At 38.7% G+C, this 22054-nt stretch overlaps 1 protein-coding gene across 1 annotated transcript in view; it reads left to right on the forward strand.

The window, feature by feature from the left end:
* Nucleotides 1-21845, forward strand: part of IPO8 (importin 8) — a gene marked incomplete at its 5' end in the record, with an annotated part of 37426 nt that extends 15581 nt beyond the window's left edge. Inside the window, 13 exon segments of the mRNA XM_009871349.1 lie at nt 1819-1892; nt 2570-2735; nt 3321-3481; nt 3940-4065; nt 5669-5735; nt 6434-6559; nt 7048-7145; nt 8049-8144; nt 9583-9803; nt 17731-17936; nt 19407-19631; nt 20310-20426; nt 21137-21845. Coding sequence (XP_009869651.1) covers nt 1819-1892; nt 2570-2735; nt 3321-3481; nt 3940-4065; nt 5669-5735; nt 6434-6559; nt 7048-7145; nt 8049-8144; nt 9583-9803; nt 17731-17936; nt 19407-19631; nt 20310-20426; nt 21137-21231 — 1778 coding nt within the window.
* Between the last annotated feature and the right edge of the window lie 209 nt (nt 21846-22054).

Raw genomic sequence — 22054 nt, forward strand, 5'->3', positions numbered from 1 at the left:
AGCTTTCCAGCTTTCTTACTCTGCAACCTGGGCCTTTAAGTCTTATTTAATGATCATCCAGTTGGGAGTCTTGGAAATAACTGGAAAGAGCACATAGTTTCTATCTTTCTTCCATTTTTTGTAGATATTATCTTCAGAATTTAAAGTATTTTTCTGGAATTTGAATACACATACAATCCACAGTGTTGCTCTCTAATGTAATATTGATTACTGTTTCCTGTACCCTTTGGTAGACGTGGAATCCAAAGTATACCCTCGCTCAATGTTAAGAGTAACTGCCAAAAAGTTATCACTTTTAGCATGAGAATGGCAGCCTTGTGCTGGAGGCTTTCTTTTAAAAGGAATTTATTTTAGTTTATGTGACTTGTCTGTGCAGGATGTGTCTTCATGCCACAAACAACATCTTACCAACATTTACCATCTGTCTTTTTACCAATGTACCAATCCACAATCTGATCTAAAATTCAGAAACATTGGTTTGCAGAATTTTTGTAGATTACACTGGGTTGTAAACACGCTCCCTCATGCTGGAGTGTAACAGTGGAAGAGGAAGATATTGTTAATTGTTAGTGTTGTGAGGACCTTTCTTATTGGCTGGGGCTTTCTAAACTCATTTACTTCTGTCCTGAGGGGAAGGAAAAGAAAAGGAAAAAAGATTGATTCTAGTGAAAAAGATTTATTCTAGTATACTGAAATTTTCAGTCTTGAAACATGAGGTTGTAGTATACTTCATGAAAGAGTAATAATCTTCAAATACTGCAGACTCCTCTCGACTCTGAATTTCTTGTGTTAGACTGAAAAATTCCATGAACTATTTCTGCATAAAAAACTCAATTTATAAATGCTTTCTGGCTAGTGAGCTGTCTGAGGGGCAGATCATAAGGAGCTCGTAGACCCTGTCTTGGCCAGCCAGCTCTCCACGGCAGCTCAAGTTCAGTGCATGCAAACCTCTGACCTGTGTGCACAAGGGAAAATTCCCTTCTCAGTGCTTTTTCTTTGCCCTGCTCTTCATCTGACTCTCTGAAGGTTGGGGGAAAAAATCATATATATGCATTGGTGAAGAAGAGGCGTGATCACCAAAGATACATTTTGTACGGAGTGCCTCCTTTTCCTATCTTAGCCACCGAGTCATTCCTTTGGATGGTACCACAGTCCCCAGCATCTGTCTTTTCTAGGAGCCTGGGGGTGTAGGTGCTAGGAAAGCCCCTTGTCTCCGTGCTGGTGGTCCCAGCTTCCTGTGAACGTCATGGGCTTTGCCAAAGTTGGGATAATGAAGGATAATTTTCATGGAGTATCCTCCTCCAGCCAATGAGATTTCTGTCACAAAGGAATTATCTTAGTCCATTAATAACAGAAAAAATCTGTGAGTTGTTCCTGTAGTGTGTAAAATAATTAGTTTTGATGCTTATAGTAACAGTAGGTCATTTGAAACTCAGATCTGTTTCATACTAAGCTTATATTTACCTTCAGGTATGTATGTACTCCTTTGTAGGAAGCATGGAGCTGCTAGGTTATTGATCCTGAGTAATTTTTAAGAAAAATCAGCTGGAATCAGTTGCCTTAAGGAAAATGAAAATTCCAGTTTACGGTATTGTAGTGAGTAACGTAGAGTTGAATATTATACGTACAGTTCTTTGATTTACCTGCCTTTGAGCTTGCTGTGCTTCTGAGGTTTGTTCATTTCAAGGTATGAGCTCTTCGTGAAAGAATTCATTTATTGCATAGACAAATGAGCGTTGCTGAAATGGATTACTGGCTAGAACGAAGTATGTAAAATGAGCAGTCTCCAAAATTATTTTTTATTTACATCAACAGAAGAGCAAATGGAGCTGATGTTACAGAACCATGTGTTTCCCTTGTTCATGTCTAACCTGGGGTACCTCAGAGCTAGAGTGAGTGTTCACCAGTTACATCAATTTCAGTATTTGCCATGATCCTTGCCTTTGCGGTTTGACTTCATTCTGAATGTTAATGGAAGAAATAAAGCAAATGCATAGTAAAATTTGACATAGTGACCTCATACAGTAAATTTTCAGCTTTTTGTTTTAACAAATGGTTTGTCAGTTAAATGAATTGTTTGAAGGTCTGCTTCGTGTTACTGTTTACCTCTTCAATCAGACTGGAGAATTTGCGCAGTGGTTGTGGCGCGTTTGTGGCCATTTTGCATTAGCAGATGTCAATAACCAGAGTGGTTGACTGGCTGTGATGAATAGATAGGATTTCCATAGGGTAGATAATGTCAGTTTGAGTATAACTCAAAGAAAATCCCCAAGTGTCCGTATCAGTCATAAACAAAGTTAATTTTCTTTAATTTCTGCTCTGACTTTTTCCCCCTAGAAGGACCAAACTTACAAATGCCAATTACGTGCATACTGAATTTATTGGAAAGGAAATCGAGAACTGCTTGAGTGCAAAAGCTTTGTTACATTCACTGTATGAATACACCAGAATTAAGGAGGGTGGGGAAGAAGAAGGCAATACATGCAAACAGATAGTTAGCATTGATTTTGAATCAGTCAAAAAATGCTAAAAATTGCAGCAGTCTCTAACTTGCTTTTATTTTTGTCAGTCCTGTTGGGTACTTCATTCATTTAGTGCTTTGAAATTTCACAATGAGCTAAACTTGAGGAATGCGGTAGAGTTGGCAAAGAAGAGTCTGATTGATGATAAGGAAATGCCTGTGAAAGTCGAAGCAGCCATAGCTCTTCAGATGTTAATAAGCAACCAAGAGCAAGGTATGCTACAATGATGCGTCGGTTGCATACACTGATTTTAATTTTATTTTTTTTTTGTAAAGTTGAGGAGGTTGATGCAGATTTATCTAAACATTTCTACCAGTTAAAAGACGTAGATTTCGGAATATTTCATGGTGTTTAGACAGCTTCACTTGCTCTTTAGTTACTGCATACATGCCAGAATTCAAACTTCAAAGGTCTCTGCAAAAAAGAAGTTAAAATCAACACATTTCTTTTAATAAAGTAAATAGCACCTGTCTTTGTTTTATTTTAGTGAATTGAAATAGTGGGTATGTTTAAGAACAAATGCTGCCTATATATGAGGGCATGAATTCCTCTGGACTTTTGTGGTAGATGACGTTTCAGTATTGAATAGGGCAAATGTACAATTTGTGTACTTTATTAATCTACTATTTATGGGCCATAAAAGTGCCTTGGGTATGTGTTTTGGCTTTTTTTTTTTCAGTGAATGAAGCTTTCAAAATTTATTTTGTTCAAGAGTAGTCAGTTGCCTAGTAGTTTTGAAATACCACATATTTGTTTTCATGGATAGTTGATTTCACCTAGTTTCAATTTTATTTTTAGCCAAGGAATATGTGAAGCCTTATGTAAGGCCAGTTATGCAAGAGCTGTTGCACATTGTTAGAGAGACAGAAAATGATGATCTGACTAATGTAATCCAGAAGATGATCTGTGAGTACAGTCAAGAAGTAGCTACTATCGCCGTTGACATGACTCAACACCTGGTAAGAGACAATGGTAAAATAACAGTCTGATCAGAAGCACACGTGTAGTTTGGTAAACCTTTGATGAACTTTATTTGAAGGGCACACTGTTTTCTTTATGAAGGTCTGACTATAGTATTCACAATTATTTTTTTTTCTGTATGAAACATCTTCAAAACATATACATTTTTCAAAGATGCTGAATTTTGTCACTGCTTTTAATGAGCTAGGCTCTAAGTCTTTAGCATTTCAAGTGACTTAACATAGCCGGACTTCTCAAACAAAAATTGGAGCTTTTGATTTTCTGTGTTCCTCTTACAAAAGCAAGGAGTGTATTTTTCAACACTGACAGCTCTTACAGATAAGGCATTACTGCTGTTGCATTAGCTGTCTTGGCTTTGCGTGACAAATGAGAAATGTGAGTTAGTTGCTCCTGAATGTCAAGCTGGTTGTTTTGTTGTGGTTTTTTTTTTTAATAGGCTGAAATATTCGGTAAAGTACTTCAGAGTGAGGAATATGAGGAAGTAGAGGACAAAACAGTTATGGCCATGGGCATCTTGCACACAATTGACACCATCCTGACTGTTGTGGAAGATCACAAGGAGGTGAGATTTTCTTCTCTAAGTCTTTTCTCCTGCTGTTCTCTCCTGCCTTTCACACATGGCAAGAAGCCCTTCTATGTAGGTTGCATCGCTTGAGTTGATGTGAATGTGGATTTACTATAGCAGGATGGTGAATTAGTACCAGGTGATCTCTGGCAAATTTTAATTTAAAGCCCAGTTTGCTTTTGCTATTTCTTACATGTTTAGCTCTCAACTTAGAGGGGAGTTTATATCCTGAGGGTAAAATCCTTAGACCTTCTTTTGGTAGACTTCATCAGATAATTATATGACAGACTGTTAGAATAGATTTTAAGGAGAAATATCTTGCGTAAAGCTAATATTTTACAATGTTGGCTCATATTTTATTGTTTACCCAGCAATTTCTTGGCTAGAATTCCTAGGAATTGGTCTTCCAGTTGTGGTGCTATGTAAATCTCCCATTTCACATATTCAAGGAAGAAAGAGATTCTTTCTGGTTGTACCACGTGGGCTGACTGGGGTAAGCAGGAGTTCAGTCACTGACCAGACAGACAAAGTCAGCCACTAACTTCAAGCTGAGTTGGCATAAAAGTGCTTTGTCATGGATTAGTTTGCTTCCTTGATTTACAATAGGAAAGTTCTACTGCAAGTTTGAAATCTTCTTGTGTAGCGTTTAATTTTAAAAATACAGTAATTAAAATACTAATTGTTTTCTTGTAAGACCACTGTGTTCCGTTGGATTTCAAAGCGTCAAGAACCCCTTGCATCTTTTGAAAGCTAAAATGAAATCTGGTAGCTAAACTGAGCATCAGGAATGATAGACTGAAGTGGATCTTCATTTAGCCTAGGAAAACGTTTGGAGTTGGGATATTTTTGGTATAAAGTCAGTAGCTTGTTTTTCTGTTGCATGAAGCACAAACAAGAATATTGTTCAGAGTGATATTCATCTCAGGATCTTAAATCATTTTAGAAGTGTTACGTGTCTGTAATGAATGACCTGTGGTAGTAAAACGAAATATCTGTATTTGTTGCTTTTAATTAGACTTACAGTGAGGCCCTATAGTTCTCCTAGTAAATTAGTTTAATTCATAAATGTGGCCCAACGTGACAAGGGTGAATCCTGACTTCAGCACAGTTGTATGCTCCCAGTTTCTGCGTGTGTTCCTCTTGCTGAGGCTACTCTGGGAAGCTCTCTGTAGACCTTAGGAAAAAACATCTCTTCCTTTCTTCTGTTCTCTTCTACTACCCATTCTACTTCAAAGATTTTGGACAGGGGCTTTATGTCAAACACTTGAAATATAGTGTTGCGTTATATCCCCAGGCAGGACAACAGATCAAGTTTTTTATAGGATCTGTTGAATAACCATAAAATAAGATATATATATGTATATTTAATGAAGAAAAATGCTGTAAGTTACTAGTTTCAAAGAAATACTGTTTGTTGAAAATTTGATTACTTGCATCAGTGAGACATTATTTTGTAATATTGTGACTGTTAATGCAGTATTTAAAAAGTGATCCAAGCCTTTTGCTTTGGAGAACTTTTCCAACTGAATTAGTCAAATACATTGATTAAATGTCTGCATTTTTTAGTTTTGAAATAAACCCCCTTATGTTTTGATTTCAGATAACTCAACAGCTTGAGAGCATTTGTTTACAGATTATTGGCCTTGTGTTGCAGAAACATGTTATAGGTATGTTTTAGAGATAGTTTTTAGAAAAGCGTTGCATGTTTTTACATTAAAAATACTTGAATTAATTATTGCAAACAACACTGCTTTCCTCAACAGAACTTCATCTTTTTTTGTGCATGCTTCTTTAAAGATAAAAAGATGTTAGTTTTCAGTTATGATTTGTTTCTCCTGATCTCCTCTCGTACACTGCTCAGGCTGGTTATTGTGTTTTGGAGGTCAGACTCAAAAACAGAAGATGCAGTTCTGATTACAGTTCTAGCTACCTGTGTTAAATGACAACGTCTGCAGTTCTAGTTGTGTTTCCTGAACGCTTTCTGCAATTAAATTACTGCTTGTATCAGTACTGTGCACTAAAGAGCTACACAGTTCTGTGATAAGGCCTTTAGGAAAAAAACAAATGCTGGGAAAATAAAAAATATTTTTCAGTGCGTCTTCTGGAATCAAAGTCTTTGATGTACTGGAAATATATTTTGTGTATTTACTATGAAAAGCTATGCATATTGTCAAAACTATATCCAACTAAGGCCCATCTAAAAGAGTCTTTTCCAAATTGTATTATTTTCCTACATACTGATTTAGTTACTAATTGCTATCTTCTAGTTGTTACATGACTGGAGGCTTGGTTTCAGATTTCAAGGTATTTGCAAGCTCAGTTCATTTTTTAAAGCACCCTGCATCAAATTGTTTCTCCTTTCCAGAGTTTTACGAAGAAATTCTCTCCTTGGCCTACAGCTTGACATGCCAGATGATTTCACCTCAAATGTGGCAGCTTTTAGGTGTTCTGTATGAGGTTTTCCAGCAGGATTGCTTTGAGTACTTTGCAGGTATGATCACTTCTATTCTATTGATGTTTCCTCTGTTTGAGAATTCATCTCCTGAACCCACCTTAATAAGGGTCGTTTCCTTTTAGTGTCTTGGTTTAAAATGATTGTGTATTTGAGTCATGCCCTGACCGTCTGTTTAGCATGGGAGTATAACAGGAGCATCTTTAAGTAGGAGATAGCATGCTCAAATCTGTCAGTGTGATCAGTTATTGTAGGAGGTCCTGAACTCAAAGGAAGCTGAACTATAGAAAGTTAATGTGAAACAACAAATTAATTTATTAAAATGTAATCCTCTTCTATTTCTTCATCTGAGAATGCACCCTGCATCGTGCACTTGATGAAGAATTCTGCTAGGATAGACTTTTGCAGAGGTTGAATTTCCAGTCGCATCCAAGAATCTGAGCTAATGAATTCCATTATAGAACTACTGCCTCACTGGTTAGCACATGCTCGTAATTTTTTTCTCTTTTACTCTCCCTGTTCTGCAGATATGATGCCTCTCTTGCATAATTATGTGACTATTGACACCGATACTTTGCTGTCTAACCCAAAGCATTTAGAAATCATTTATGCTATGTGTAAAAAGGTAAGGCTGCTGACTCCTTCTGTCACTCTTACTACTGCTACTTAACAATCAGGTGAGCGGTGTGACCTGAGCGTGCCAGGTGACAGCCAGTCATTTCAGAACAAAATGAAATTTCATCTCGGTGCAGTTCCGAGTACACATAGCACCTTCACACTTTGTTAGTGACATACTTTTCAAAAAGTTCCAAGCACAAATCTGTGTGGGAGAAAGTTGCTATTTGTCTTGACTCTCATCTATGAACAGCTATTTTGGTAAGGAGAGGAATTAATGAAGCCTGGTTTCTGTGGGTTGTGTATCTTATGACTGGATTCTCTGGTTGTCAGCTAAGGTGCAAACTCATTTGAAGTTCTTTCTACATTAATAATGTTTCTTTTCTGTGCCGATTCTCTTGTGTATAATAAAGTATGAGATCATACTGCAGCCTTTCTCTGATTTGGGGCATTATAAAGCGTTAAGCATCTAGCTACCTGCTTATTTTTAAGAAACTTAAAGAAATTGAATGTGTTTGAGAATTCTGCTTGTCAGGTTTGATTGATGCTAACCATAGGATTGAAATGTACTGAGAAGCAGCAGTCAGTTCTACATGTATGTGCATACACATAGAGTGATTGCATGCATCTTGTTTTTAATTAGAAGCTAACCTAGAGACAGGACTTCACTTTGCCAGCTTGTTAATCTGCCAGCAGTTTTCTCCAAATTTTTAGATTCGTCTTTATGCACTTATCCTTGGTTATGTCCTGCAGAAATGATTTTTAATGTATCTTGATTCCTCACAAAATATAGCATAAAAGATATATATGTGCCATGTAGAAGTTTTTTTGATGTATGCAGGTACAGGAGCACTTGCTTCCAAAGTTGTCAGTGATTAATGCCGATAAACTAAATTGTCATTTTGGTTGTTAGGTATTAACAGGAGATGCAGGAGAAGATGCAGAGTGCCATGCAGCCAAACTCCTAGAAGTAATTGTTCTTCAATGCAAAGGACGGGGTATTGATCAGGTGATATATATTGAACAGGTTTTCTCTTTTACTGGTTTCCAATGGTACGTGTATAATTCCTGAGGAAAGCAGCTGGAATTAGAGAATTTGAGGGAAATGTCAAGTCTAGGATTGGGGAGAAAACCAGAAAGAAGCAAATGAGCTCAGGAGAGTTTGAAAGATTGGTGAGGGGTTTTTATTTATTTTTTTTTGAGATTAGAGGTCAGTGGGCATGACTGGAAGATGTAGACTGAATGATAAAGATATAGTATGATGTGTAGGATTGTCTTTCTTTATTTTCTTGTAATAGGATTTCCCTTGTGATGAAAAACACACATTGTTAAAACCATTGTACATATCCAGCTCCTCAAGTTACTTCTCCAAGTAAAATGAACATGGTCCTTCCTAATAGTTTTGAATTGCTCACTGCATTTGGAAATGAAGAATTTTTAGTGTGGCTGGATTGTGCTTGCTGGAAAAAACATAATTACAATTATCCAGAGTTTCTTAGAACACACTTTTAGATAGTAGCTTCTTTCCTGTTAAGGGCTAAATTCTGCTTTCTTGTTTTACATAACGCTCCAGGCTAAATTACTTTACCGCGTCATATTTGATGTTGCCGCAGTGCAGTCCGTGGACTTCAGTGATAAATTTTCAGTTAATTTCACTGAAACCAATCTAACTTTAATAATGTAAATCTGAAGTCATTGAAGATAAAAATGTTCCTTGAAATATGTTATTTTAAAAAGAAATCTGGAAGGGATTAAAGTGAATTGTATGCATTTGCACTGAAATAAGTATGTGGTGGAAGACTTAATTGAACTCCACAGCTCTGTGAATTGAAATGGTAGCACACTGAACTTAAAACTCATAAACATTCAGCATACTTCCCAAATTATTATAAAGCATAAATCTGCACACTGAAATATGACTGTTTATTTCATTGTGTAGAAATTTGTGCATACTTGCTTTTATCTCATTTCAAATTTCTTATAAGAAATTTAACATCACTTTACATTTATTAGGAAAAAATTATTTTCATGCAGATTTAGGTAATTTTGTTTTTAATGCCTGTTAGTTTTGAAGTTATTAGGTATCTTTATTCAAAGATGAGAATGTCTTTGAATTCTTTTCTAAACCTTTTATATATAGTAGAACAAATTCCACCAAATGGCCCCAAATATTCTCCTCTGTGCTGAGAATAACGTTGGCAATTTTTAGCTCAGAGAATAGCTGTTTCAGGGAAGAATTTATAAGCATGTAATCAGAGTGCTTAAAATGCTTTTATACTAGAAAGTGAATAGATTGCATTCCTAGGTTATACCTGGGCTTCAGTTAACTCCGGAGATCAGTTCTGATAAAAGTATTTTAATATTTTGTAAAATCTGGCAACTTATATAATGCCAATGGGTTTGTTTATTTTTTAATTTTATTCTCTTTTTTATGTTTGTATGGCCAGTGTATTCCACTCTTTGTGGAGGCTGTTCTGGAGCGGTTGACTAGGGGAGTTAAAACAAGCGAGCTTCGTACCATGTGTCTTCAGGTTGCCATAGCTGCACTCTACTACAATCCTGACCTACTTCTGCACACCTTGGAGAACATCAGGTTTCCACACAATCCGGAGCCCATCACCGCACAGTTCATAAACCAGTGGATGAATGACACAGACTGTTTCCTTGGGCAAGTATTGTTGTCTTTTTTTTTCTTAAAAGTCCATGGTTTTGGTTTTATTTTATTTTTTTTGTTCACTTCTCTTTGTATTCCTAATCATGTTGACAAAAGAGTTCTCATTCCTTGGTTAGTCTAAATCACAGCAATCCACACCAGGTCTAATTGCTGTAAAGGTGAACTGTGCCCATGTAACTTTTCCAGGTCTATTGAGCTATGTGCTGAATTTTCTGCGTTGTGAGGACACAAGGATACAATACAGATCCTATTTCAGAATTATTTTAAGTTTCTTAATCACAAACTTTGCTTCTCCAAGAGATGGTCCATCATGCATTGAGGGTAGTATTCAGAGCTGACCAACGGGATTTCAACAAGATCTTAACTTTTTTGTCTGAAATGCTGCCTAGGTATTCTCTGTTCTGCATTTTATAAAGTATTTTTACCTGCTCTATTTAATGTTAAAAACCCCCATTATTCTGTCCAGTGAATCCCAAATTCTGATTTTAGTCCCTGCAAGTAGTTTGTGATAAGTTGCATATTTATCATTATGCCATGGTTTGATTGTTTAGCGTGCTCCGGAACTTAAACTTCATCCTGATCTCCCTTGAACGCGTGTGTACGCGGCACTAGCGCGCGCTTGGGCACAAGCCGAACATTTGCAGATGAAACGAAGGTGGACAAAGCCTGTCCTCACACAGCTAAGCCTGCCTTTGATTTGACTCTGGGCAGACACGAAGCCTAGTGCTTGACAGTTAGCGCTCGCTTTCGACTCTCAGCTGAGACGTGGTGTCCGACTGTGAGATTCAAACCCACTTAAGGGCAAAGCGAGCAGTCAGATGCAGTTAACAGCTACCTCGCTCCTTCCTGCTGCGAGGTGCATTTTGTCATTGGAGGCTGACATCTGACTGCAAGTGTGTGAAGAGGCTTAGAGGATGTCCTCTCTGTGCATAGTCTGTGCCAACAGACTAAGCCAAGAGTCGTCACATTAATGGTTATGCCATGAACGAGCAATAGGCTGAGACAGACAGCTCCTGACCCATAGATGCATACCTTGTTTTAGGCGGTTGTTCTTTTCCTACCTGTTCTTTATTTGGTACAGTCTTGTCTTCCCAATTCTACACAAGTCTTACAAGATGGTTTCTCCACTCTCCTGTCATCCAAATAGCTTTTCTCCATACCAATTCTGGTTTGAGTTAATCCTCCCTGAACAGAATTCTATGCTATCTTTGATATAGCTGCGTTATTGCCTCAGCATCCAGCTTGAATTTAGAACTGTGTGGTGCATTTTAGCACTGTGTTAGCTTTTTTATAACTGTAATAAAACAGTGACTCCCAGTCAGTGACCAACTGACACACGCAGGTTTTGCTCTCAGCTTGTCCTTTGTATTATTTTTAAAATGCATACCAAATATACACAGTAGAAATTGCTTTCTTCCCTCCTCTGTCCCAAGTACACAGTTTAGCAAGATGAAGTTGAAAGCTCAGTAGTTTGTAAAACTGCAGCACAGAACTTCTTTATTTCAGGTCTGCTCGTTAATTCTGTTTGTTTTACTGGAATTAAAACCACTTGGAGATACCAGAGAAATTGGCTGCTTTGGTGTATACAGGCTTTGTGGAGATTCCTCATTTGTGTCTGTATTTGAAGGTATTACCATAGCATTCTCTCCTTGATGAAAAAACCCCACCAATTATAAATACTAAATTAAACAGATAAGAACTGTGGAAAAAAATTCTCATATTCATTATAAGAAAAATGGGCAATTCATATTCTCACAAGTATTCTGAATTCTTCTACCTGCTGCGTATATGAAACGTCTGCAGCGCATCCTGTATTTTAACATAAATACATCTCTTATCAATTCAAAGGGTTAGTGAAGTTGATGACAAAGAAGGCATAAAGGACCCAATGTCCCTCCGTTCTTTTGGAGTGCCAGTGGCTGAAAAATTACACCTTTCAGTCTACCTGTCCTACACTTTGTGGTAATATTGTTAATTGCTAAATTAATTTTATATCTACTGACTTCAGGAAAGAGCAAGATATTTTAGGATGTCTGTTTACCAATTTTTTTTAATGGCTGAAGCAAAGTTCTTGAGACTCAGCTTTCTGCTGTCATTTTTCCTACTGTATATCAAATGCTGAACACATACAGAGACAGTAGAAAGGAAGGTATTCTCTACAGGTGCTAAGTTTGTCGTTCCTTTTTTAAAAGAAATCAAAAATGAAATAGATTGGTAGCCTTAAAACAGTTCATCATGGAGCATTCAGTCAGAAACTAGTCAGATCCAGAGGGGAAAAATGCTGCTGATCTGACGACACTCCAGCCTCAAGTACTCCTGTGAGCTGCAGCTTAACTTTTGGTTCTTTTGTGTTGCTTTTCAAAAAGCATCAGCTACTGCAACTACCATTCAACTAAATTCTTCAGAGCTGAGACAAAAGTTGACAAAGCTTATGAAAATGGAACACGGAGATCGTGATGCTAGATTCTGCTCAGATTCTGCACTTGAATGGCAGCAGCAGATTACATTTTATCTCTTTGATCTGCTGCTACCAGCAGCGAAATAAATATCTGTAATAATGCTTAAATGTAAAAATCACTTTTCAGTGCTTCCAGGTCTAAAGCTTTTGCTATAGTACTGCTTGTCAGGCACTGTGATGTGATGTAAGGGACTTCCTCCCTTTCCCTCAGGACAGCATTGCTTCTAGAAGACCATTCGTTTTAGTAACGTTCATCCTCTGAACAGCAGCCAGATATTCAGAGGCCTAATGGAACAGGAAAAGGTAGAAATGCAAACAAAATCTTTCTTGAAACCATTCCTTGGGTCCACCTCTGCAGACTTCGTGACTTTCTTAGTGAAGACAGCAGCGGGCACCCTGAGTTGCACAGTCCTTTTTCTCACCTGCTGCCGTTCACTGCTGCTTTGGTTTGCCATTTGGCTACTCTCTAGCAAGCTGCAGTTTTAGGCTTAAATTCAGTTGGAAGACTTGCAGATCCTAAAGAAACTGAAGAAGATTAAAGTAGATCCACCTTCAGGTGGGAGGGACCAGACGCGTCTTACTGCCTTTTCTTTGTCAGCCATGCAGCTAATCTGTGACTTACTGGTGTCTTCAAGATGCTTTGTCCACATAAATCTCACACTTCTCTGTCCTCCTTCTGCTCCTGTGAAGCCTTAGTACCCATAGATCCTGCTCTGCCAGCAGCAGGGTTGTGCGTATGCCCGTGCTCTCAGGCTGCACCCGATGGTGTTTGCCAAAAGAATGTAGTATTTCTTGAGCAGCACTTGCGACCGCATGAGGTGGAATCCATGGAAATATTACACCCTGGGGAGAGGAGCAATTACAGTGAGATAGGTAACTGTTTTTCCATGTTACTAAAAAAACCAGAACTATTTAAAACTGGTTAGAAGTGTGAAATATTAGAAATGATCCAGGCAAGGAGACCTCAGAACTCATTGCAAGACTGTCCTTAAATTCAGTATGTCATTGTGGATATTATGTATCTATGGATACCACAGTATATTGTGTACCATGTACCACAGTATATTGTGTACTATGTACCACAGTATATTGGGGGGTTTTATTTCTAAATGTTTCATTTTTTCTTTACTGCTTTCCACCTTTTCTCTCACAGCTGAAATTTGCGTGAGACTTCTGTGTGACTTCCTCTTACTCTCATATAAAAAAATTCTTCTGTGGAAACTAGGGTGAAAGGAAAATCTAACTTGCTTCAAAAAAACCTCAGTGAGTGATTTTAGTTTTTTAGAAGTTGCATAGGGATATTTACTTGATAGGAGTTTAAATAGTGAGAAATTCTAGTTTTCTCAGAGTTGTATATAAAATCTCAGTCTTGTATAGGAGAAGAGGCTTGGTTCCAACTTTGTGACTGGAAGAAAATGGCTAATATTTGCAGTTTGTCCAGGAAGTGGATTGGTGTAATAGAAAGCAACTTGATCCTCACTTAAAGGAGCACAGCAAAGCCGTAAAGGAGAGGCTTAGCGATTTCCCTTTGAAATACTTTCAGCTTCGTTTAAAATACAAAAGGTTCTTCGATGGTTTTGTCCTTGATTGGAAGGAAGTGTATTAACAAGAAAGGTCCTGCGGATTATGAAGACCACACGCAGCTTGTTAAAAACAGGCTTGCCTGGGTGTCGTGCTTTGCGTTGCCGTGTGTTGCACGTGCGTCTTTCCAGGCTTGATACACCTTCGAGGGAGCAAACAGTCTGTGATTTTTAGGGAGGACTTGTGTGCTGCCGAGCAAGTAAGTGCAAATCTCAAAGCACTAAGGAACATCGTGTCTGGGTTCCCTTGTACAGGCAGGAGGGTGCTGAAATAATGAGCCTTTTGATAGTAAGTGGATGGTCCTGAAACTGTTCTTGGCGATTTCAAAAGTATGTAAATGACTAAAACTCTTGTTTGTTTGGTCCTGTGGGTACTTGGGACAGCTGGGCTATGGTAGAACACTCATCTTCAGGCAAGGCAGATGCTTATCCTGCTGTTTGTCTCTGCTGGCAGGTGGAAGAAGCTCAAGTTCACTAACAATGGCTTGATGCCTGGATTTCTGCTGTCCTGACGGGCCTTCTAATAACATGCATATTCTGAAGATGTGTTAATTCTTACAGCTTCTCTGTTTAGAAGCTTGAAAATGGAGTGTGACAAATATGCTGTATTTTTTGGCCATTTAGGCTGCTTCCTAGTGATGACTCCCTTTTAAAATGGCAGTGCTTGATTCTTACACTTTCTTTGCTGTCCAGAAAAGATAATTTAGTATGAAGCTAAGCCACTAAATTACTAAGATTTTTTTTATATTTTACTGTGTTGCATTTTGCAGTTGAAATTGTGTAAAGGCAGCTTTTTCAAGTGTGTTATAAAAGGTAGTGCCAAGTGCCATTAACTACTCTGGCACCTGTATGCTGCAATTGGTTCATTATACATCTGGGGCTTGAAGACATTTCCTGACTTCCTCTGTCAAGATGCAGGATAAAAGTCTTGTGCAGAGATTACAGAGCTTTTCTCAAACTTGGATGAAGGTGCTGGCAGAGAGAGGAGCTAGAGAAAATTCTTTCATTTTGTACTTGCAGTCAGGAGAACTCTCCCAAAAAAGCCATGCTTTGTTTATAGGTAACGTCATCTTTGGCTTGGATTTTGATTTTCCCAGTGTTGGCATGACAGCAAATTGTGATAAGTTTGTTTTCAATATAGATAAACTGTCAGGAGTAAGGGGTTTATTTATTTTTTTTGTGTGTGAAAGCAGACCCCATTTCACTGACTCAGTTTCCTTGGTTGATTTGTCTGCTCTCTTTTGTGCCACATTCCTTCCGAAAAGAACATGTTGAAGTCAGCAGTGGACTTTCTTTGCCTACTTGCATTTTTGGTACATTTTTCAACACGTGTAATGGAGCAGCCAAACCCAACATGACAAAGCGTGTCATTTGATATGCTAGTTGACTTTGTTTTACTTGGAGGGTCTTCTGTGATCATAATACTACGCATGGTCATACATAATTCATTGTTGTTGTCAGCTTCTCTGAGAAGGGAATCCCTTCACTGAGCCCTAACAGGACTAACAATGTGGGAGGTGTAATGAAATCCCTGCACATCCCCAGCCTTGTAATACATGATCACTTGTATTACTTAAAGAACATTACAGTTCGGTAGCATGTTACATGGGATCTTTGGTAATGAAGTTGTAAGCACTTTAAAAATTGTATTTCTGTAGCGATTTTTAAAGTGGTAGATTCAGCTGGTGGTGGCCCTGTAAGCTGTATTGCAGTCTGTGGTACACATCTTACTAGTTTCTGCTCGCTCAACTTGTATCCTCTTCATTCCAAAATAAAACTGATTCAATAATGGAAGTATCCTCTGAGTGTCTAGAGCATGGCTGTTTTCTGCCAGCTCTGGTGGTTTGCTTGATTTCTGTAGGTCTTGCTAAAACTTCTTGCTGGAACTACTTGTCAGCGTCACATTGATTAGTTCAAACAAACGAAGCTCCTCTCAAGCCCTTAATAGCAAAATATAATAACGTTAGAGAAGACTTGAATACTGCTGGTGTTTCCAGTAAAGAAGAACTAAAGAGTTCTAACAGCAGAGGCAGTTAGACAGTTTTTCCCTGTCTTCTTTGAAAATAACATATTTCTAGAAGTGAAAATCAATTCTTATTTCTAAGAGTATAGGTTCTTACTTAGTTTTTTGGCTATGCTTGCATAAAAATCTTTCTGCTAACAATTTCATTATATTCTTTCTCTTCAATTATCTATAGTTTGTTTGTTTTACTGGAGGACTAATGATTTACAAGTTCCCTGTCTGAGTGTACTGCCAGTTATTCATGATACAGTGGCATTATTTCCCTGCTTCCACTGGAGTTAGCACTGTCTCAAGTTGATGTCGAAAATTGACGTGTAATACAGCCATTCTGATGGACTCACAATAAACATGTTTAAATACAGCTAGCCCTGTGATACTCCATAAATGCACCCTGCAATTCCGTGCAAAAATTACTCTTCACTAATAGTCTTTTTGCTAATTTCAGTCTCTGCAACAGTACTGTTATTGAAGCCAAGACAAATTAATTTTCCATTCTATTTAATGATGATAAACTGTATCAAATGCTTTATTAAAGACAAGTTATTCTACATAATTATTAAATAGTATTCATTTCACTTTGCATTTGGTAGTCAGAAACAGTTGTTCCAGGAATGTGCCCAGTGATTGGAAGGTATTTAATTGTTACTGGACAGATTGGATGGACGGGCTCCAAAGAATGGAGTTAAGTCCAGCTGGTGGCCGCTCACAAGGTGTGTTCCCCAGGGCTCAGTATTGTGGCCAGTCTTGTTTAGTATCATTATCTATGATCTGGATGAAGGGATCAAGTGCACCGTTGGTAAGTTTGCAGAGGACACCAAACTGGGCAAGAATGTTGATGTGCTTGAGGGTAGATAGGCTCTACAGAGGGATCTGGACAGGTTGGATCAATGTGCTAAGGCCAACTGTGTGAGATTCAACAAGGCCAAGTGCTGAGTCCTGCCCTTGGGTCACAACAACCCCAGGCAGTGCTACAGGCTAGGGGATGAGTGGCTGTAGAGCTGCCTTGGGGTGCTGATTGACAGCCGGCTGAACATGAGCCAGCAGTGTGCCCAGGTGGCCAAGATGGCCAATGGCATCCTGGCCTGTATCAGAAATAGTGTTGTCAGCAGGAGTAGGGAAGGGATTGTCCCCCTGTACTACTTGGCACCAGTGAGACCGCACCTTGAATTCCGTGTTCAGTTTTGGGCTCCTCACTTCAAGAAAGACATGGAGGTGCTGGAGCATGTCCAAAGAAGGTCAACGAAGCTGGTGAAGGGTCTGGAGAACCCAAGTTTTAGGAGGAGCAGCTGAGTGAACTGGGGTTATTTAGCCCAGAGAAGAGGAGGCTGAGGAGAGACCTTATCACTCTCTACAACTACCTGAAAGGAGGTTGTAGCGAGGTGGGAATTGGTCTCTTCTCCCGTGCAACAAGTGACAGGACAATAGGAAATAGCCTGAAGTTGTATCAGTAGACTGGGCATTATTAAGAAACTTCTTCCCTGAAAGGATTGTTAAGCACTGGAACAGGCTGCGCAGGGAAGTGGTGGAGTCCCCATCCCTGGAGGTATTTAAAAGACTTATAGGTGTGGTGCTTAGGGACATAGTTTAGTGGTGGGCTTGGCAGCATTAGGTTGATAGTTGGACTTGATGATCTTAAAGGTCTTTTCCAAATGAAGCATTTCTATGATTCTAAGTACTTTCCAGTGGGGAACTTGCATTTAGAACAAAGGAAATAATGTATTTAGGAGCTTTGAACATGGACTTCCAACATAGTCTCTGTGACATTGTCTTCTGCCGTCTCAGGAACCAGGACTTTAATGCTCTCTACATATCCTTGCAGTGAAAATCTGATTTATGTGTAACAAGTGTGGTTTGTTTCAGACTCCATGACAGAAAGATGTGTATAATAGGACTGAGCATCCTAATGGAATTGCAGAACCGACCGCCTGCGGTGGATGCAGTGGCTGCCCAGATTGTCCCTTCAATCCTCCTCCTCTTCTTGGGCTTAAAACAAGTTTGCGCCTCACGAGAACTCACAGAACATGAGGATCATGCTAAAGATGAAAAACACGTTGCAGAAGATAATGGTAAAATCTCCTCTTTTCACATTGTGGATTTTGTTTGGATTTAATTTAAAAGCGGTAACAAATTGCAGTTAATTTTTAAGACTAATTAGTCTGCTCAAAAGTAGCTCGGCTTACTGGGTGCTTCAAAGATCATCTTAGGAGTTGACTTTTCCTCCCAAAATGTAATCAAAACTTTTCAGTGTGTAACAGTTAACACTTTGTGAAGGAGTAATATTGGTTTAAGAGTAACACAAAAACTCTTCTGGGCTGTGAATTTGCTCTGTCTTCTCACATAGGCAGCAGGAGTTTGCCAGAACCACACTTGTTCTATTCTTGGTTCGTGGAAGGAAACTGTTCCTAGTACCCGGTTATTTGAAAGACCTGTTTGGTTGAACTTGGAAGGAAATGCTAGCAAGTCGTCTTTGTTCAAATGGAAAGCGATTTGCAAAGTGGGGTTTGAGACAGCTGAGATGTTCCTGGAGTAGACAGACCTCTTTCTGCTGTGTCTGCCAGAAGAGGAAAAGCATCACAGAATACCTTGTGGAGGGAATTGTGGGGAGTGCATTTTACACCGCCTTGCAGGCAGATATGTGCGGCTGAATTTGACTTGGAACGGGAGATACGTGTTTTGAGGTCTGAAAATTAGGTTGGATGTAAGCAGATTATGTAATCCACTCAGATTTCACACATGATTGCTCTGTAATGGAATTACAGATTTCTTCTCAATGCACGGGAATGCAGTACGGAAACGGAACAGTAGTGTTCAAATCTCTGTCCTGTGATCCAGTCCCTGCTTGTTGCAAATACAGTCATCTTTATTCTTTCTAAACTGTTAGAACAGGAATAGCTGAAGGTTTGAAACTGGAGGAGAGTTCTTTTTTTTGTCTTGAAAGTAAGTCAGAAATATATTTCCTTAAGGAAGAAGTGGCAATGTTTAGAATTGCATGTTGGAGTTGCATTTAATTCAGGGTATAGTAATTGTTTCATAAGCAGAATGACAGGTAAAGCTGAGTCAAAGATGCTATTTTAAGTTTATTCAAATAAAGGAGCACTCTGAAGAATAACAGGTAAGTATTTGGTCTACATCTGGTTTTCTCTTTGTTTTGTATAAATTTGTGAAGTCTATGCAAGTCTTTATTTGTTTGCAATTTAAAAAGCACAGTGACAGAACCCTTTGTCAGAGACACATTTCCTCAAAATTTTTTTTTTCCTGTAATTGTGCAATGACTGCACCAGTGGCAGACAAAAAAAGATGGCAGTTTCACATTCTCGACGCATGCTTAGAAACGAACGTTTAACTGATCTTGAATGTAGGAAACATTGTAACAGCTTCACTTTTCCAATTCTTCTAAGTTTTTAGGGGAAAGGTGTTAACAGAAGGTCCCCTTCCCAGCCAAAATCTAGATTCATTATTTGCTCTTCGTTCATAAGTCATTGTTTCCTTGCATTTTTTTAAACTTTGTTTTACAAAATACATGAATGCTTTTGCAGAAGAGATACCAAGTGATGAGGAGGAGACAAATGAAGTGAGCCAGGCAATGCAGGAGAACCATGGAGGAGGAGGAGGTGGTGGTGGAGAGGAAGAAGATGAAGATGATGACGATGATGACTGGGATGAAGATGCATTGGAAGAGACTGCTCTTGAAGGGTTCAGCACACCTCTTGACCTTGAAAATGGTGTTGATGAATACCAGTTTTTTACACAAGCACTTTTAGGTATGTGTTTGCTAGTTGGCAGAATGATGTAACACGATGAAATAGTTTGGAGATGCTTGTGATCATCCCCAGGAAAAACGCTTTTCATTGTTATAAGTATTATTTTAGATCATTGCAAATGGAAAATGTGAAGTTGCTTTCTAATGTTAGTCCTAAGATTTTTTGGCTTATATGCACTGCAGAAAACAAGTGGTAGCAAATACAGGCCGAGATTAATTCTCTTCATGTTCTCTTCAGAACTTGTCGATCACAGCCTAAATAAGTTGGACTCGGTCACTAGAGGGACTCCTATATATAGAAATATCTGTCACTGGCTAGATGTTAAAATCATAATGGAGAAATTATTTTCTCCCTTTCCTGTGATTAATCCTGTTGCTTTTAGTTTTGATATGAGTGTTAAATTAGAAGATTCACTTCATCATTGTACGTGGATAATGGCCACATGGTTAACTTTATGGTTCAGGAAGCAGAGGATGTAGTTAAGTTCTGCAAAATGGATTGCCTCTGTTACAGTGGGGATTCTGTACTAAGAAATCTGACAGGAATACTGAACCTGTTTTGCAGTGCAAATTCTGTTTTAAAACCAGCTGGGCATCCTGTGTGTTATACTTTGTTCTTCTGAAATTCAACTTGCAATGTAACCTGATAATCACTTTTCATCTATTCCTGTTCTGACAGCGGTGCAGAGCCGAGATGCAGCCTGGTACCACTCGCTGACAGCACCGTTGAGTGAGGATCAGAAGAAACAGCTGCAGGAAATTTATACATTAGCAGAACACCGGCGAAATGCTGCAGGTGAGTCACTTCTCTGGGGCCATTTTATGTGTTGCAGGGATGTTGGAACTGCATCTGTCTGTAACAGCGGAGAGAATAAATCTCTGTGCTAATGAACATTTCCTGAGAAGCGTGAGTAGGGTGTTGCGCTTATATTATCCCTCACCTGTATGGGTGTGTTGTTCAGAGGGATTACTCTTGCTTCTGATTGATTGCTTTCTCGTTGACACGTGCTGCTGCTTGAACAGGGTTCAAACTAGTTTTGCACAACCTGACATTTGAAATGAAAAGCAAATGAAGGCAATATCTACCTGTCAGCCAGGCATTTCTTGAAGACTACTGTAGATTATTATGTGTTTAGCAGTTTTGCAACGTTTCAACCACTAACGTTGCCTTCAAAGTCAATGTAAAGTTTCAGATACTGAAAAAGCTTGCATCATGGAAAATAAATTCAGATTTAATCAAAAAGCTTGCAGAATGGTATAACATAGACTGGTTCTGTAAAGGATTAATTTCTCAGCTCTGTTGTAGCAGTGTGTGCGTTTATGCATTTAGAGAAAGCCTGAGTGTAATTTATTACTGTCACTGCATTTAGGGAATGAAATTTTGACTGAAGCTAGAGGTGGAGTTTTTTTGCTACAACTCTACATTCTTAGCTGAGCTGTGTTGTCTCTGGCAAAAGTGTTCTCTGTGAACTATTTTTCATATCCTTTCCCTTCTTTGAATTCTAGAGACTAAGACAATAGAACAACAAAGCTACACATTTGAAAACAAAGGACTGATCACAGCATTTAACTTTCCTGGAAGTACTCCTGGTGGCAACTGAAGGATCAACTACGAAGATCAATGGGAAGGGTCTCATCATTACATTTTCTTGAAATCATCGTGACTTCTGAGTGATAGGGGAGGGTGATTTAATGCTGCTGAAAGTTTTCTGGAAAATAGCAGTGTGCTTCCTCCACCAGAATGCTCTTTCTAACCAGCTACTGTAATGTACAAATTCTTGTGATGTTTTTATAATTTGATGGACTGAAAGGAAACGTTTGTCTTCAAGGAACCTGAATGACTGGGAGGGGCCAGGCTGCATCTAATTGAGTTGCACTTCTCAGGTTTTTGCTGTGCGGAATTGATAGATTCATATGGATAACAGTGCCTTCTGTTGTACATGGATTGCCTGAACAAATGGATTTTGGAGTGCATTATAATTTTTTAAGTGTAAGGACATTTCTTGATACACTGTAAGCCTTGGTTCCATGTTTTCCGGTCACCTGCTTTTTAATACTCGGTTTAACTGTTCGTTGGTTGGACACACATTGCTGGGTTCAGAATTTTATCTCATCTTCCCTCTTTGGTGCCCACCAAATGAGTAGAGAGAGGTGTCTATTGGAGGTGCAAAGCATACTACTGGTTACGTGTCTTAACAAAATTGCAGATTTTCCCCTGATGCAGTAGTCTTAAATTATTTCTCTTAGCCATGAACTCAACTTACTTGAGTTATGATGGCATGCATGGCAAGTGGCTACCTTATATCTGCATTGGTATTACCTCTTGCCTGGACAAACGGTGTGGCCCTCGCATGTAGGTGGTTCTACATGACAACTTTTTATTTCCACTATTTTTGATAAATATTGGATTTTACTTGGGATTCT

The sequence above is a fragment of the Apaloderma vittatum genome, unplaced genomic scaffold (genome assembly GCF_000703405.1).
Source record: "Apaloderma vittatum isolate BGI_N311 unplaced genomic scaffold, ASM70340v1 scaffold13896, whole genome shotgun sequence".
Lineage (NCBI taxonomy): Eukaryota > Metazoa > Chordata > Aves > Trogoniformes > Trogonidae > Apaloderma > Apaloderma vittatum.